Source organism: Serinus canaria, chromosome 8 (genome assembly GCF_022539315.1).
Source record: "Serinus canaria isolate serCan28SL12 chromosome 8, serCan2020, whole genome shotgun sequence".
Taxonomy (NCBI): domain Eukaryota; kingdom Metazoa; phylum Chordata; class Aves; order Passeriformes; family Fringillidae; genus Serinus; species Serinus canaria.
This window is the reverse complement of record NC_066322.1, coordinates 24,085,539-24,102,293: the sequence shown is the minus strand read 5'-3', so window position 1 is coordinate 24,102,293 and position 16,755 is coordinate 24,085,539. Positions and strand designations below refer to the sequence as shown.

General features: G+C 47.9%; 1 protein-coding gene across 1 annotated transcript in view; it reads right to left on the bottom strand.

Moving 5' to 3' along the window:
- Window positions 1-16,755, bottom strand: part of HMCN1 (hemicentin 1) — a 165,321-nt gene that overhangs the window by 10,644 nt on the left and 137,922 nt on the right. The window contains 26 exon segments of the mRNA XM_009088425.4: window positions 213-332; window positions 1,380-1,442; window positions 2,562-2,799; window positions 3,617-3,738; window positions 4,066-4,203; window positions 4,376-4,525; window positions 4,735-4,905; window positions 5,292-5,462; window positions 5,624-5,794; window positions 6,438-6,608; window positions 7,787-7,957; window positions 8,483-8,653; window positions 9,153-9,422; window positions 10,399-10,480; window positions 10,964-11,154; window positions 11,634-11,768; window positions 12,210-12,423; window positions 12,792-12,982; window positions 13,460-13,729; window positions 13,962-14,096; window positions 14,224-14,361; window positions 14,503-14,610; window positions 14,789-14,953; window positions 15,134-15,255; window positions 15,428-15,584; window positions 16,251-16,378. Coding sequence (XP_009086673.3) covers window positions 213-332; window positions 1,380-1,442; window positions 2,562-2,799; window positions 3,617-3,738; window positions 4,066-4,203; window positions 4,376-4,525; window positions 4,735-4,905; window positions 5,292-5,462; window positions 5,624-5,794; window positions 6,438-6,608; window positions 7,787-7,957; window positions 8,483-8,653; window positions 9,153-9,422; window positions 10,399-10,480; window positions 10,964-11,154; window positions 11,634-11,768; window positions 12,210-12,423; window positions 12,792-12,982; window positions 13,460-13,729; window positions 13,962-14,096; window positions 14,224-14,361; window positions 14,503-14,610; window positions 14,789-14,953; window positions 15,134-15,255; window positions 15,428-15,584; window positions 16,251-16,378 — 4,163 coding nt within the window.

Here is a 16,755-nt window from a genome sequence, read left to right as displayed (position 1 = left end):
TGTGCCTTCAGCACCAGCAACTACAAACACGTGACTGCAAGTACATTCAGGTATGAAATAGAATACCACCAAGAAATTGTGTTCATATAATGAGAAAATGGCCTGAATAAAACCTTTCCTTAGCAATTTCAGTGCCTCTTAAGGCATTTTAAGGCCTTCAGTTGTCTAAAGGACATTTGTATCCAAGCTGTCCCCAGCAGCACCTTTCTTACCCTGACACGTTCTGCCATCAGCAGAGATAGTGAAGCCTTTGGGACAGGAGCAGTAGTAGGATCCCACAGCATTGTGACAGGTGTGGGAACAAGGATTTCCCACAGCACATTCGTCTTCATCTGGAACAAGAAAATGTTTCAAAAACCAGTGAGACTTCCCAAGAAACTGCTCCAATCTGATCTTCCCTCAGAGGTGTGCAACTAGTAAAGCCCACAGGGCAAAACTAGATCCAGCAATTCCTTTCATCTGCAATCTTTCAAGAAGTAATGAAGTAAATCCACAAAATCATCTCAGATGATTTCTCCCTAAAACAACCCTGACTCTTAAAGAGACAAACAGTACTCATGGGCTTCTCTCCACCTCCATGCCCCAAGCAGGAACACGTGCCAACACTCAGCCTTTCCTCCACACAGGTCACACACAGGTCCTTCATTGCTCTTCAGGCTCAGCAGAGCCTGAGGCTCAGTGTCCTCCAGGTGTGCCTGAGGTACTGATTTAAAAGCTGTCTGGGCACTGCTCATATTGTAGGTGAGGACAGAAGTAACATCTTCAGCTGCCCTTAGATCCACACCCTTTTAGCAAGGATCACTCACACTTCTTGAAGTGCATACTCTGAACTCTAAATAAAGGGGATGTAGGTTCTGGTGGTTTAATAAAGTGTCGATCTCTGGAGCCCTCAGCTCAAGGTGGACATGGACCTCTTAGAGCAGGTCCAGAGGACACCATGGAGATTTGCCAAGGCCTGGAGCCCCTCTGCTCTGGAGCCAGGCTGGGAGAGCTGGGAGTGTTCACCTTGCGAAGGGAAGGCTTCATGGAAACTTTAAAGCCCCTTCCAGTACCTAAAGTGGCTCCAGGAGAGCTGGAAAGGGACTTGGGACAAGGACTGCAGGGACAGGACAGAGGGAATGGCTTCCCACTGCCAGAGGGCAGGGACAGATGGGATACTGGGAAGGAATTTTTCCCTGGGAGGGTGGCGAGGCCCTGGCACAGGGTGCCCAGAGAAGCTGTCCAAGAAGTGTCCAAGGCTGGACAGGGCTTGGAGCACCCTGGGCTAGTGGAAGGTGTCCCTGCCTATGGTAGGGGTGGCAAGAAGGGAACTTTAAGGTCCCTTCTCACCCAAAGCACTCCAGGAGTCCATGGTCACACCCAGCCATGTCAGTCCTTACCCGAGCAGTAAGGCCCAGACGAGTCCAAAGCAAACCCCGCAGGGCACTGGTTGCTCCGATCCCCTGTATGATAAAGGAAGCACACGTCACTTGTACATAAAAATATGGCCATTTCATTACTTTAACAGTAAGAATTGCAGCCCAGCAATTTCACAGTATTTATTATATTTCAACACCAAACCAGAAAATTTAAATCCAGCCTTTAGTGGTTTTTCTACTTTGGCACTAGAAGTCAGTATTGCATGGCTTGTGCTGGCTGGAATAACATTGAACAGGTGTGTGGGGGTTCCCTCTGAGTGAGCTGCAAGTCCTATCCAAGCCTAATGCATCCTGGAAAGTTCATTGTTGAAAGAATAAAGACCATTCAGTTTTACTTCACATAGAAGGTGGACAATAGACACAAACCAAAGAAATGTCACCATGTCAAAAATCTTAGGAGATCACTGTAGAAGAACACAACCCTGTACTACAAACTGCAATGAAAAACTCAGGGAGAGACTCCTCAAAGGACACAGGGCTTTGGCTGCTTGAAAACTGAAATTTAAAAAACGAAATTTAAAAAAATCCCAAACACCAGTATCTTAATTGTTGGAGGAAATAAATGTTAGTTCAGTAAAGGCTTAGCCAGATCTAATCACAGGCATATCTTGACCCAGAGACTCCCTTTTATCAGATCTCTTTTTAAATTAGAAAAAAAATGTATTTGGTTTTCAAATTGTACAATGAATCTGGCAAGTGGGATAAACCTTATTATACTTAATTTAGAATCTTGTTACTGAAAAAAAAGACTGAGACAGGCAATCCCTCTGCTTCATTTGTTTCATTTACTTCCAAACCAGAATAATTTCCCTACCACATTAAAAAAAAAAAGCCCAAATGGTGTTAAAAGAAGTAACAGGCCAGTTTGGTCATTAATTAGAGCTTCTCAAGGGAAAATCTGCTCACATAAATCCATGCCCATCCCCTTTGGTCACTCAGGTTCAAAAAAGCCAGCAGTTATCAGTGCTAACTAAGAGTTAATTTAGGGGTACATCAACAAGACTGTTAGGTCCTGGGATTTACACTGCAGCTACCCAAGTTTCACAGAATTTCCTTTTGAGACAATGGGTGACTCAACAAATTCTAGGCAGAGAGGACAGTCTTTCCCCATTGTTTGATTTCTGGGAAGGCCTAGAACAATACCTTTTGCAATGGAAGCCTGGATTTTGAAAGCCACGGCCTCCTGCAGCGGGTGGTACTCTGTAGTGATGGAGGCAGCGCGCAGTGTCTGCACCAGGAAGGGCATCCTGCCCTTGGAGGGATCATAGGTGATGGTGTGGTTCCAGGTGTAGGGAACGCTGACCCCGTCTGCCGCGAAGAGGCGCGTGGAGTGCGCGTGCAGCTGCCCAGGACCCGTCTGGATGTAGTCCTCTGTGTAATCCTGCAACACAACCCTGGCCTTCAGCTGCTCCCACACCAGCACCACCCAGGCCTGTGCTTCAGAGCTGGGAGATGTGCTTAGAAAAAGGGGCTTATCTTAACTGCTGAACAAAGGGTATTGCACGCACACAGGTCCTTTTCACTCTTATTTTTACTGTTGAATCTTAATGCTGCCTGGTCAATTACTTTAAAAAAAAGATACAGACTGACGTACTGAGGATCCTCATGACGGAAGCCACAGCAGAAGATTTCTAAAAAATATCTTACTCCTCAATAACAATCTTTTGAGGTCTAAATATTTGCCTTTTATTTGAAATCAGGTACTGACAAATGTGCTAAATAAACAAGTGGAGAAAAAAATCTGCCACTGAAGAGGGGTAAAAATATTGGTCCTACTACATATTGCAGTTTTCCAAAATATCAACAACTTCAGCTATATGTATTGCATAGTGGGATTAATACAGTAAAATACTGGTGGGATTAATACAGTAAAATACTGTTACTAATTACTAAGAGAGGTTAAAGATGCACCTTTCTAGCTCTGCCCAAAGCAACCCTCACATGCCAGCCATCAGTAACTGCCCTGAAGACCCTCCTCAACACTACCTGCCAACATCTCAAACTCTTGAGAGACTAACACCACAATCCTTATGAGAACTTTCTGCTTTCAAAGGCAACATCAGCATCATCAGTTCAACCAGGCACAAAAGAAGTCCCATACAGTACAGCAGGTTGCAGGACTCAGTGCCTCCTGCTTTCCTCTGGGTGAGAGAAGTACAGATGCGCGAGAGCAGTGGTGGTACCTGAAGCAGCTTTACCTTGACACTGACATCAGCCACCGACTGGAGCTGCAGCACGTGGCCACTCACAACAACATCCAGCAGCAGGGCCCCGTCTGTGTCCAGGCCCCGGGCAACGTGCGTCATGCGCAGGATCTCACCTGGCAGTTTAACAGCACACTCATTTGTCACATGTTCCCCAACAGCAACTCCCAACAGCCTCATGGAATCAAAACTGGAGTCTCCTGACCAGTTATTTATACTTACATTCTGTAAGGTGTACCATGCCCATGAGAAAAGACATGACACATTTCAAACTGCAGCTCTAAAAGGTGGAATAAAGCTCAGAAGGCTACAGTCAGTCTGAAAATATTAGTGTAAGCACAAGACTCAAATTTCAGCAATGGTCCTCTGCTGTCTTTTCAGAAAAGCAGCCTCTATCCGGCTTACTGGACATAGAAAGAGCTGATCTATCCCAGGCAACTCACCAGTTGCAAACTCCACTTGAGTTTCTCTCTTGAAGACAGCATCAGTGAGTGTAAACCCATTCATTGCTTCGCCAATTTCTTTGGCAGTTGTCCAATAAACCGGGCTGAGTATGGAAACGAGCTTTCTCATCGCTGGGCCTGAAGGAAACACCACAGAAAATCGGGGAGCTTTGATCTTATCACAGACCCACATGGCACAGGAGCTGAATATGAAGATCTAGAACTAGTATAACCCTTCAGATTTAAACCAGAAGACCATAGGTATTGGTGTATTCAGAGAAAAAAAAAGATCAAAGTCAAAGAGGCCTACCAAGAGTCCGAGGGACATTTGTGATCGTCGCCTGTATCACTCTGGTGTCAGAATCTGGGCTGTCCGTTACTGTGGCGTTCAGGAAAGCAATCCCAAATTCCACATCATTGATATTGCCAATGATGCTGCCCTTGGCACGTGCAGGCCCACCTGTGCATAGGGTGGGGGAGAGGCAAAACACAAGCCCATGTGATAAGTGCTGTTGGCTATTTTAGGGGAGAGAGAATTGGGCTTCAGTTGCAGGGCAGATTTAAGCCCAAAAAATTAAATTACCCAGTCAACTGGCCAAGATGAGAGATAGCACCAGTGAAATCATGAATGCCACTGGCTTTCACCACACTGTCACTGCAAATACTCACCAGGACACGCTTGGGTGTTGCACCTGGATATCTGGGAGGAGTCCCCTGGGCAAGGACGTCCACGATTTAATGGGGCTGGGCTGCTGCACAGGCGCACTCGGGTCTGCTCTCCTCCTCCACAGGAAGCAGAGCACTGGCTCCATGACTGCCACTGCCCCCAGTTTCCATCCACTGCAGAAGAAAGAATGAAGAAAGCAATTTTTCAATTTAAACACTTCAGGCTGCATCATTTATGCTGAAGTCAATTCCTTCCTGGAGGAACCAAGGTTCTAACGGAATAGCTCAAAGGACAACAAAACCACTGTAACAGGCAGGTGTGAACACTCCTGCCATCAGAAGCACAGAATCTCAAACTGGTCTGGGTTAGAAGGGACCTTAAAGCTCATTCAGTCTCACCCCTACCACAGGCAGGGACACCTTCCATTGTCCCAGGTTGCTCCAAGCCCAGTTCAACCTGGCCTTGGACACTTCCACAGGTGGTCTACATTCCTCATGTAGCATGTACCCTGATGCCTTCCAGGGAAAGCTGCACTGCCACTGCTGCTGTGAGCACTGACCTGGGCACAGGTCCGTGCTGCACCTCTGGATCTGCACGTCAGCCCCAGCACAGGCCCTGCCACCGCTGGCCGGCCGTGGGTTGTCACAGCTCCGGTACCGCCTTGTCTGGCCCCCGTTGCATGTCCGACTGCAAGTTCCCCAACTGCTCCATGGGCCCCAGTTGCCGTGAACTGTAAGAATAAGTCAGATTTGATCTTCCTCGGGGATTTAAAACCAGACAGTCAAGCTAGGAAAGTACTTTTGTTGAGAGTAACTTCTTAGGTTCTTTTCCCCCCAAAAGAAAACCACCAAACCCAGAGAGTGGGTGAACAGCCCAACCCAAAGCACTTACCTGGGCAAGGATCACTGTTGCAAAAATCCATTTGTATGTCACTTCCCTCACACTTGTGTCCCCCGAACTGCGGGGCTGGGTCGGAGCAGTGGCGCGTCCTCTGCCTGCTGCCTCCCCCACAGGACACGCTGCAGGAGCTCCAGCTGCTCCATGGGGACCACTTCCCATCCACTGGGGAGAGAGGCACAGCAGTTACAGCCCCTGACTCCTGTAGCAGCACAGCACAGCAGTGCTACATCGGGGAAAACTGAGCAATGGATGGCAATGACTCTACAGCATCTCAGCTACTCAGGGATTTCTCCCTACAGAGAAATTACTCCCTGGGGGGTGGGTGAGAGCTGGACCAACCCTGGCCATGTGAAGTGGAACCACAACCCCCCATGCCCTGGGCTGATCCCCCAGTGTGGGCAGCAGGGGAGAGAGGATTCTGCCTGTCTGCCCTACCCAGGTGAGACCCACACCTGCAGAGCTGCTCCAGCCCTGAGGCCAGAAGCACAGGAAGAACATGGAGCTGCTGGTAGAGGGTCCAGAGGAGGTCCCAGAGCTGCTTCCAGGGCTGGAGACCCTCTCCTCTGGAGCAAGCTTAGGGTTGGAAGGGACCTTAAAGCTCAGTCTCTCAGAGAGCTTAGATGTTCATTTGGAGAAGAGGTGGGGTCCAATGGTAGGATCTATAGCAGATGCTATGTAGTGACAGAGTCAGTGACAATCAAAAGTTTGAAGGGGAGGTTTTTCAGGGATTAGCCTTTTAGAACCTGAAAGCATTAACCACGTGCGAGGCAGAACGGGGGGAAGGGAAGGAGAAGTTTGGTCTCACCTGGGCAGCGGCGGCGGAAGCAGAGCTGGAGCTGCGTGTCGGGGCCCTGGCAGTGGGGGCCGCCGTGTGCCGGGGCCGGGCTGGTGCAGAGCCGCGGCCGCGTCTGGCTGCCCTTACCGCACGTGGTGCTGCACGGCCCCCAGGGCCCCCAGGGGCTCCACTCGCCGGCCACTGCAAGGGCAGCACAGCTTAAACACTGGCCCAGAACAGACACACACCCGGGACATCCCTGATCCCACACACTGCCCCAGAACAGACACACCCGGGACATCCGTGATCCCACACACTGCCCCAGAACAGACACACACCCAGGATATCCCTGATCCCACACACTGCCCCAGAACAGACACACACCCGGGATATCCCTGATCCCACACACTGCCCACCCTGACCCACACGCCCAACGACACACACCCAGGATATCCCTGATCCCATACACTGCCCCAGAACAGACACACACCCGGGATATCCCAAATTCCCCACAAAATGCAGTGGCCCAAACAATCAGCACTTTGACAAGCAGAGATTGACTCTTCCCTTTCTCTTTTTTTAGCTATATCACCTCACCACCATCGTGGAACATCAGAACTAAATGCTTAATCAAACCTGGAGTTTCCCAGTTCCCTGGGTAGGATGGAGGCCTGAGCAGGGCCAAGGCAGTCTGGCTAAAAGCTGCCAGAGAGCAGCAGCCAGGGCTGATTTTCCTGCCAAAGCCTAGAGAAATGAGTCTCAGGCCCCCGGATGAGAATTTGGCATCAGAGTGGCAGCAGAGCCAGGGAAAAAAGGAAAAATCAAACATTGCAAATTGTACAGAAGGTAATATGTCAATGGTGAAGGCTCTGAATAAACTACACCCTGTCAAATGTGGGAAATACACATGGGACAGGAAGGAAACTTGAACATTCAGGTAGTTGGGAGCAAAATGTGGCTAAAAATTATAACAACAGAGGAAAATACACACATAAGGTCTTAAATTACTAACAGTCATTTTTCCACAGCTTTAAATAGTTGGTGGTTTGGATTTGGTTATTTTCTTATTTTAACTGGCTTTGCAGGATAGGTTTAGAGTAGAGAAAATTTACATTGTGAGGATGTGGGTAACAAGTACTGGAAAACAGAAAAATACAAATTGGTATTTTTACTGGTGTAAAAATAAAAAAAATAAATTGATGAGATTTCTTACACTTACTTTTGTGATTCCTATTTCCAAGAACTTGTGTCATTCAATTAAAAAAAAAAAAAAGCAATTAACAACTAAAAATAAGCTGAGATAATTTGGGTTTGGAGAAACAAAGAGATCTGTATGTGAAGCCCCTCATGCAAATAAGGTTTAATTATTCTTCTCTTACCTGGGCAAGGCCTAAGGTTGCACATGACTGACTCCAGAGCGCTGCCCTCACAGGGCTCCCCTCCGTGCTGAGCTGGGGGGTTACTGCAGGTCCTGCTCCTTGTCCTGTTCCCTTGGCCACAGCTCCTTGAACACTCTTCCCACAGCCCCCACTCCGACCAGCTCCCATCCACTAAGGACCAGAAAAAGCCCAGTTTTCATTAAAGATTATTTTTGCAGTATTTATTTCTATTTTCTCTTTCTTTCCAAAATTAACAACTACTTAGAAAAATTAATCTGCCATGAAGATCCATGGTGACAAAAGTTCATTGTTAGGGCACTTAATGCAAGGCACATTAAAAGTCTCAATTGTGGCTTTTCAGTACTTAAACAGGGTTTACAAAACAGAGGGAGGGAGACTTAGATGGGCAGACAGCAAAAGGACACACGGGAAAGGTTTTAAATTAGAAAAGGAGATCTTTAGATTAGGTATTTGGAAGGAATTGTTCCCTGTGAGGGTGGGCAGGCCCTGGCACAGGGTGCCCAGAGAAGCTGTGGCTGCCCCTGGATCCCTGGCAGTGTCCAAGGCCAGGCTGGACAGGGCTGGGAGCAACCTGGGATAGTGGAAGGTGTCCCTGCCATGGCAGGGGTGGCACTGGATGGGCTTTAGGGTCCCTCCATCCCAGACCCTCGTGGCACTGTGTGCCGGCAGCAGTACCTGGGCAGGGCTGGCGGTGGCAGCTGCGCAGGTCGCTGTGGGGCCCCTGGCAGCCGCGGCCCCCGTTGGCCGGCACAGGGCTGTCGCACTGCCGGACGCGCTCCTGCACGCCCTGGCCACAGGTGACGCTGCACGCCCGCCATTCCAGCCAGCTGGAGAACCCACCGTGCACTGCAACGGGAGCAGGGATGCTGCTGGGCACTGCCGGTGCCTGCAGCTCCCTTAGGCCGACACAGAGAAGTGAAATCTGCACCTCCTGACCCTTGGAAATCCACCTCACTTCATGTCATTATTGTGCACAAATCTCTTACCATAGTTCAGAAACAATTACTGCATATGTTCCTAAATGCTTTTCTTTAGAGACACAGTTCAGTTATGACGTGTTCTGAGGATAGGATCTGATTTAAGATCCTTTCATTATAATTGTTGTCTCTCACTCTTCACAGCCTCTATCTTTCCCAGCTGGATGAGTATAATAGAATAAAATTTAATCAAAGAAACCCCCACTGGCACTTCAGACTATGTTTAGGGTAAACCTAATGTTATAAAGAAGATAAGATCAAACATCTCATCCATAAAACGTGGGCAAGATGAATGTTGACGACATTTGATCCAGATTAATGCTGTCATCTACCAGCTTCAAAGTCACTCTGCTATTTTGTGCACTTACCCTGCACAGTCAGGGGCACTGTGACGAGGACAGAGCCCAGGAGGTTCCTGGCCACACACTCGTACTGGGAGGTGTCCTCCCTCTGCAGCGCGGCGATGCGCAGGGAGCCGTTGGGCAGCAGGGTCACTCTGTCGTCACCCAGCACGGGCTGTCCCTGGCGGGACCAGCTGATGGCAGGAGGGGGCTCCCCCCTGGCCTGGCAGTCCAGCACCGCTGTGGCACCGGCCTCCAGCACGGTCCCCACCGGTTCTACAGTGATCACTGGGGGGCCTGAAGAGAAAGGGTTCTTTGGGTGACAGTACATGGGCACAGGCCCAATTGATTTAGTATTAAAGCAAGTGCAGAGAAATCCCAAGTCAGTTTACTTTGACTAAAGTTATTATTGCTGATCCCCTGCTGGCTAAATAGAAATACAGACTCCTTAAGATTGGAAAACAGATCACCAAGTCCAGCCATCAACCCAGCACCACCACCGATGTTCACCACTGAACCATGTCTCCAGTTGCCACCAGGCACATTACAATGCCAACAATAAACTGGTTTGAACATGCTACAATCTGAGGACTAAAGCTGAGATTAAGGCCCAGCCATAAGAGCACATGCTCTTCTTTATTGCTAAAATGGGTTGTTTTTAATAAAACCCACAGGAAGATGTTATTATTCATGTCCAGAGACAACTGAAGGGTAAGGAACAGTCCCACAATGCTTGAGGCTACAGTAGGAAGGGCATGTTTAGAAATTATCCCACTAGCAAAGAAAAACTCTAAAATATTGTCAAAGAGAATTAGGATCCACCTCATATAAATTGAGAGTCTAGTTTATTCCAGTTGTATTAAATGAACTAACATAAACAGGCCCTTTTCAGAGAGTGATTCAGTTCATTTCACACTGGTTTCTGCGATGAGACTCAACCACCTTTTACATCCCTCTCTTCTTTGACCAATCACAGCTTAGACCAGACTCTCATATGTTCATGATGAAAGATGCCCAGAGAAGCTCTTGGCTGCCACATCCCTGGAAGTGTTCAAGAACCAACCAGCTCTAGTGGAAGGTATCCCTGCCCACAGCAGGTGATCTTTAATGTCCCTTCCAACCCAAGCCCTTCTACAATTCCATGGAAGAGGAGATGAGTCCAAACCTCCAGGGCAGTGCCCAACCTGAAACAATCCCCCAGGAGCTTCCTGCACCTCCCCACAGACAGGTCTGCGCTCCCTTAAGGGGCAGGAAGCCTCCCTTTGAGCCTTACTCTGCAGGGTCAGTGTCAGGCTGCGCTCCACCACACCCACGTCATTGGTCGCCACGCACTTGTAGTCGCCAGCATCTTCATTCTGGGGAACAAAACAGGGGCTCAGTCTTCAGGGCCCCTCCTGGCAGGGAATTTTAATCCCAATTCAAAAGACAGACATAAGTACATGGGGAAAAACAGGAGTCTTGCTGTTCAGATTAGGAATTTAGATTTGAATAAGAGATTTGCACAAGGAGAATGCAATTGCTTTCCCAATGACCTGTAGAAGCCAGACTCTCTTAAGGTCAGGAGCAAAGGTCCCATTTAACTGATCATGACCAGGACCTCCCACACCAACAATCAGTATGTAAATTCAGTCCTTCTGACAAGCAGGGAGAACTCTGACCCCATGGGGGTTTTTCCCTCAATAATTTGAATCTAATTCCAGTCTGAATTAAAACAGTTGTTAAAGGTGAAAGCAAAACAGGATAAATGTCTAGCCTGACTCTTTCAAACCAATATGATCAGGAACAACTTTATCAATCAAGTTCAAAGCAGACACTCACAGTATAGGGGCAGGACTCACCACAGTGCCATAGATAGCAAGGGAACCATTCACAAGCTGCCGGATCCTGTTACTAATCTGAACTCCCACTCCTTTTCTGCTCCACTGGATGGTTGGAGGGGGATCTCCCCTGACTTCACAATTCAACATGGCATTGCCACCCAAGGGCTCAATTCTGCTGGAGTGATAATCCCCTTTGAAGACTGGAGGCTCTTAAAAAACAAGAGATGGCAGAGAAACAGTAAAGCCAGAATAAAATGTTCTTAATTGAGAACAGCTGGCAGGGATCACTCACCTCTAACTTTCCAAAGGGGGAATTTCAACCTGTTCAGATTTTTCCCATTTAGCCATTGGCAAGGTATTATGTACTAGGGGGAATGGCTTTAAACTGACAGCAAGTAGGTTCAAAGTGGATACTAGGGAGAAATTCTTCCCCGTGGGGGCGGGCAGGCCCTGGCACAGGGTGCCCAGAGAAGCTGTGGCTGCCCCTGGATCCCTGGCAGTGCCCAAGGCCAGGCTGGATGGGCTTGGAGCTACCTGGGCTAGTGGAAGTGCCCCTGCCCATGGCAGGGCATGGCACTGGATGAGTTTTAAGGTCCCTTCCCACCCGTTCCATTCTGACTCCACTAGCCAAACCCAGTGGTTACATGGAGCTGTCCAGCAACAAGCACAACTGCCGAATTTCATGTACCTTTGACATACACAAAGCCAATGGCTTTGATCGAGCCCACAGTGTTCTCTGCAGAGCACACATAAGTCCCAGAGTCCTCCTTGGACACCCTCTCGATGAGCAGCTCACTGTGCCCATTGACATCGTCGTACTGTGCTGGAGGGAGAGCAGGGAAAGGGTCATTCCAGGCATTGAAATGTACACAGCTCACAGTGCACAGCTATGGGGCATTGTGCATCCCTGAGACACTCCAGGAATGGACAGAAAGTCATTGCTCTGACACTTGTCCACATGCACCTGTTCACTTCAGCTGCCCTGTGATTTTGCGAATCAGTTGCTGGATGATGAGTAAATACCATCAAATAGGAATGTTTTTAACGTGCTACATTATTGTCTACAGAAGAGGGACCATGTTTTAATTACCTTCCTTACAGCTTTGTCTCAGAGGCAGTTTAATTACATGATTGCATAACACTAGATATTCCTCACACAATCACCAACAGTTTATTCCAGCTAGAGTTTTCTTCTTCCCTGCCCTAAACTGCAATGCTGCATGGGGGAAAATAACCTGCAGCCAAATGGTCATTAGGGACTCACCTGGAATGATGTTATTGTTAAAGGTCCATGTTATTCTGGGGACAGGCACCCCAGTTGCTTTGCAGGTTAACCTGAGCTGTTCTCCTTTGGTCAAGGCTACATCTCCAGGCAGTTCAGTGAAAGCTGGGAGCACGTGAACTGTCAGGGTGACCGTGTGTGTGTCCTCCCCTGCAGCGTTGGTGGCAATGCAGGTGTAACTGCCAGAGTCTTCGGGCTGGAAGGAAACATGGTGGGGAAATTTCAGCTGGGATATATCCTACAGCTGGGATATGTCCTACAGCACATGCCACTTGTATCAGTAAGATAATCTTGAAAGGCTTGGAACAAGCATTCAGCAGAAATGCTCAGCTGAGCTCTTACACTTCCCTAAATTTGAAGGATGACTAACACTTCTTTTTACCCTTCCTGAGGATTTACCACTACAAATTCTTCATAGATTTTACTCCCCAGTGGAAAATGAAACTTTTGTAATTATTTTGGAACATTAAGAACAATAAATCAAAATAAAATAACGGCTAACCCAGAAGTGGATCTTATCACTGCCAAATATGTCCAGTAACAGCTTAGATGCAGGGAGCTTACCCCAACACTGTCCAAAATGAGGTCTCCACCAGGCACAGTCTGGTATTTTCCCATTGTGTCTCTCAACAGCATGTTGTCCTTCCTCCAGTTAATTGTTGGTGCTGGGATCCCCTCAGCCACACAGGACAGAACAGCCTGGGAGCTCTCCGTGACCGTGTACTGCGTATCCGTGCTGCGGATCCTGGGTGGAACTGTGGGGAGGTCATTAGAAACATTTCCTCTGGGCATTATCCAAGCACAACACTGGATTGAAGAAACCCCTTGCCTGGACCTCCTGGACTGTCCATTTCCATCAATGACTGTGTGCTGAAATTCAAGCAACTGGCTGATATTACAACTTAAAAATGCTCCCCTATATTAAGTAGCACAATTTTCCTGAACTCCTCCTTGTACATCCCTAGCTCCTTACTCTCTGTGGGGTCACACTGGTAACACACATAATTTCCCTACAGTCTCACTTATCATGGAATCACAGGATGGTTTGGGCTGGAAGGGACCTTAGAGGCCATCTCATTCCAACTCCCTGCTGTGCATAGGGACACTTTCCCCTATCCCAGGCTGCTCCAAGCCCCATCCAGCCTGGCCTTGGACACTTCCAGGGATGGGGAGTCCTCAGCCTGTCTGGAGCTGCTGCAGGGCCCCCCATGCTCCCAGGAAGAGTTCCTTACCATGCACGGCCAGCTCAGTGCTGGAGGTGCTGGATCCTGCGGGATTGGTCGCTGTGCAGGTGTAGCGGCCGCTGTCGCCGGGCTGCACAAACAGGATCTGCAGAGCTCCTGTGCTCAGCATTCTCCTTCGCATGGACTCTGTTATCTGCTGCCCATCCTTGTGCCAGCTGATCTCTGGCCCAGGGTAGCCTTCAGCCTCACACTGCAGAGTAACAGACTGATCAATGGCAACAACATATTCCTCCACGTGGGACTTGATAACAGGAGGAACTGAAAGGAACAAAGACAATTATCGAAAGAATTAGATGGGGTAAGAAGCAAGGAACTCTTTAGTTCTTTGTGAAAGTAATTGTAAAAGCATGCCCTAAAGCAGACATTGAACTAAAGGGAATAAACCTTCTGGGCTCTGTTCAGCATCACATCAAACAGAAAAGCACTAGGTCCCTTTCTATTGCTCAGAATTGTGTTTGGACCAAGAGAAGGAGTTTAAAAGGTGATTTACCTTGAACTTTCAGCTTGATTTTCCCCAGAGCAGTGCCTGCAGGATTCTGAGCAACACACATGTAAGTGCCAGCATCTTCCACAGCTGCTCTGGCAATCTGCAAACTGCCACTTGGCTGGACCATGTAACTGTTCCCTAAAACAGATATAACTGAAGTATGACACTTCTGGTTTGGTGAACCAGAGGAGAGGAGAAACCCAAATTCCAGAAAAGAAAATGGGTGTTGGTGTCACAGGCAGGGTCCCAGGCTTTGGGAGGATACCTGTGGTGATGATGTTGATGCCCTCCTTCTGCCACGTGATCACTGGCTGAGGAGTGCCCGTGGCCTCACAGGGCAGCACAATGGGATTGTTCACAATGACATCCAACACCCCTGGCTGAGCCTGGATAACAGGTGGCTCTGTGGAATGAAAGAAAAAGGGAAAAACATAACATTCAAGGCTAGGACAATACAGAAGAGCACTAAAACTGTACAACCTGAGCAGGCTGAAGTAGCAATGCTGGCTGCCAGAACAGCCTTGCTCTTCAGCCTCCAGCTTACCCTGCACGTGCAGAGTGACGTGCCTGTGGGCAGAGCCCGCGGCGTTCCGGGCCACGCAGGTGTACCTGCCCCCATGGGCCAGCTGGGCAGAGGGGATCTCCACAGCTCCTGGGGCAGAGAGAGCACCACAACATGCAGAGCATCCTCCAGGCACAGGTGCTCCCTTACAGCATCCCTCATTTCATTCCAAGACATCAGAGAGGGGATCTCTGGGGGATTGTTTGCATTTCTGTAATTCATTACTTATGGATATCCCTGATTGCACTGATTTCCTGTAGCACATTACCTGAAGAGAGAATTCTGTAGCCATCTCCTCTGGGAAGCAACTTGATGCCATTTTTGGTCCAATGAACTGAGGGGACAGGAACACCAGAGGCAGTGCAGGAAACCACAACGGGAGAGAGCTTTGTTACCAGGAGCTCTGTGGCTTCATCTGCTATGGATGGGGGCACTGAAAATCCAGAGCAGGGCAAAAGTTACTCACCCATGACCATTTGTTACAAATTCTTGGAAATACCAGAGACTTATGGCTATGAGAATCAAAGAGGAATGAAACAAAAATCTCATCTCAACACCAGAACACCCCAAAGAAGTTCTGGGTGGCACACACTAGTAGCAATATCCCCTCTACCTTGAACAGTGAGATCAATTGTCCTTTGATCTTCTCCGGCATCATTTGACACAGAGCACTCATAGACAGCAGTGTCATCCACAGTGGGTGAAATGATTATTAAGGAGCCTGAAGACAGAAGTCTGAACAAAGAAAAAGGAAAGTAAAAGCCATTGAAATACTTCTTTCCTTCTCAGGTAATCAGCCCACTGAATTTGCTGGCTAAGGTAGTGTTTAAGCACAGACAAATTTTTCAACTGCCAAAATCATCCCTGAAAACTCGAAACCCGCAATGAAAAAGAAAACACCTCTCACCTGTATGTATTCTGGTTCTGATCAACACCAAGCAGATGCCCATTCTTTTTCCAGCTAATTGCTGGTCTGGGAATGCCAGTGGCTTCACAAGGCAAAGTGGTTTGCACATTTACAGTAACTGTGATATTCGTCTGCCCAGGAGCAATAGTTGGAGGAACTAAGGACAAACAAAGCCTAATCATTTAGAATAATTATATGTATGTGTGTATATATATATATACACACACACTCATATATATATACACACATTTCTTGTGAGAATTGGATTTGTAAAGGATTCTCAAAACCTGTCTGAAAGCTCACATAGTCTTGTACATTTGTATGCAAACTCTGAGATAGGGTGTGCTGGTTTAGAAAGACCATGGAATAGAGATGATATTGATGAGAGAGACCGAACTAGAAACAAGTTTCAAAAGATGGCCTTGCAAAAAGACCAGATATTTTAGAGAATTAGAACTGTGAAAGATGCATTGTAGCAAGACCACGTGGGGCAAAATAATAGGTGATTGGTGTTAGAAGTATTAGCAGCATTGTGTGGCAAAAGCTAATAGGCTGAATAATATTTATAAGGTATTGTAACAGGAAATAGGTTGGCTTCTGATAGAATGGTGTTAGGTTTTACATCTCTTATGTCTCACCCTTCAACGAGACTGATAATGGGATAAAATCTTTTAAAACACCTCTCAGCTGCCCCATCTCTGTAAAGCTGGGATTTTCCCAACAATATCTCCCCCTTTTCTTTAACCAGAGGAGCTAAGAAGGGGCTAAACTGAGACTGCCTGTGGCAGAAGAAGCCTGCAGCCAGTGGATTGAGCAGCCCTACCGAGGACGTGCAGGTCGAGGCGCTGGCGCTCGCTGCCCGCGGCGTTGGTGGCCATGCACACGTATCTGCCCGTGTCAGCCACCTGAGCCCAGGGGATGTGCAGGGAGCCGTCCTCCAGCACTGAGTACCTGCAACAGAGCAAATGGGGCTGCCCACCAGCCATCCACAGGGCACCCTGGCAGAGCAGAGAAGAGATGACTCAGGGGACACAACCAACGGCCCAAATGAAGCATGCATTAATTGGGGCACAGCGTTTTCTCACTGATTTCATTCTTTCCCAGCACATCTATTTCCCAAAGAAATGATGAAATCTGGCTGACATGGGGATGTCACATAAATAATACTGGATTTACAGAAAACAGACAACCCCCTTTATTTTTGGTTTCTCATTTAACCTTAAAAATCACAATAATGCCTGTACTTTTTCTTTACCATATAACAGAATTCCTTAGCATTTGCTCAGTTCTAGAAAATGCCAAACTACTTCCTTCTAAAACAGCCAGAA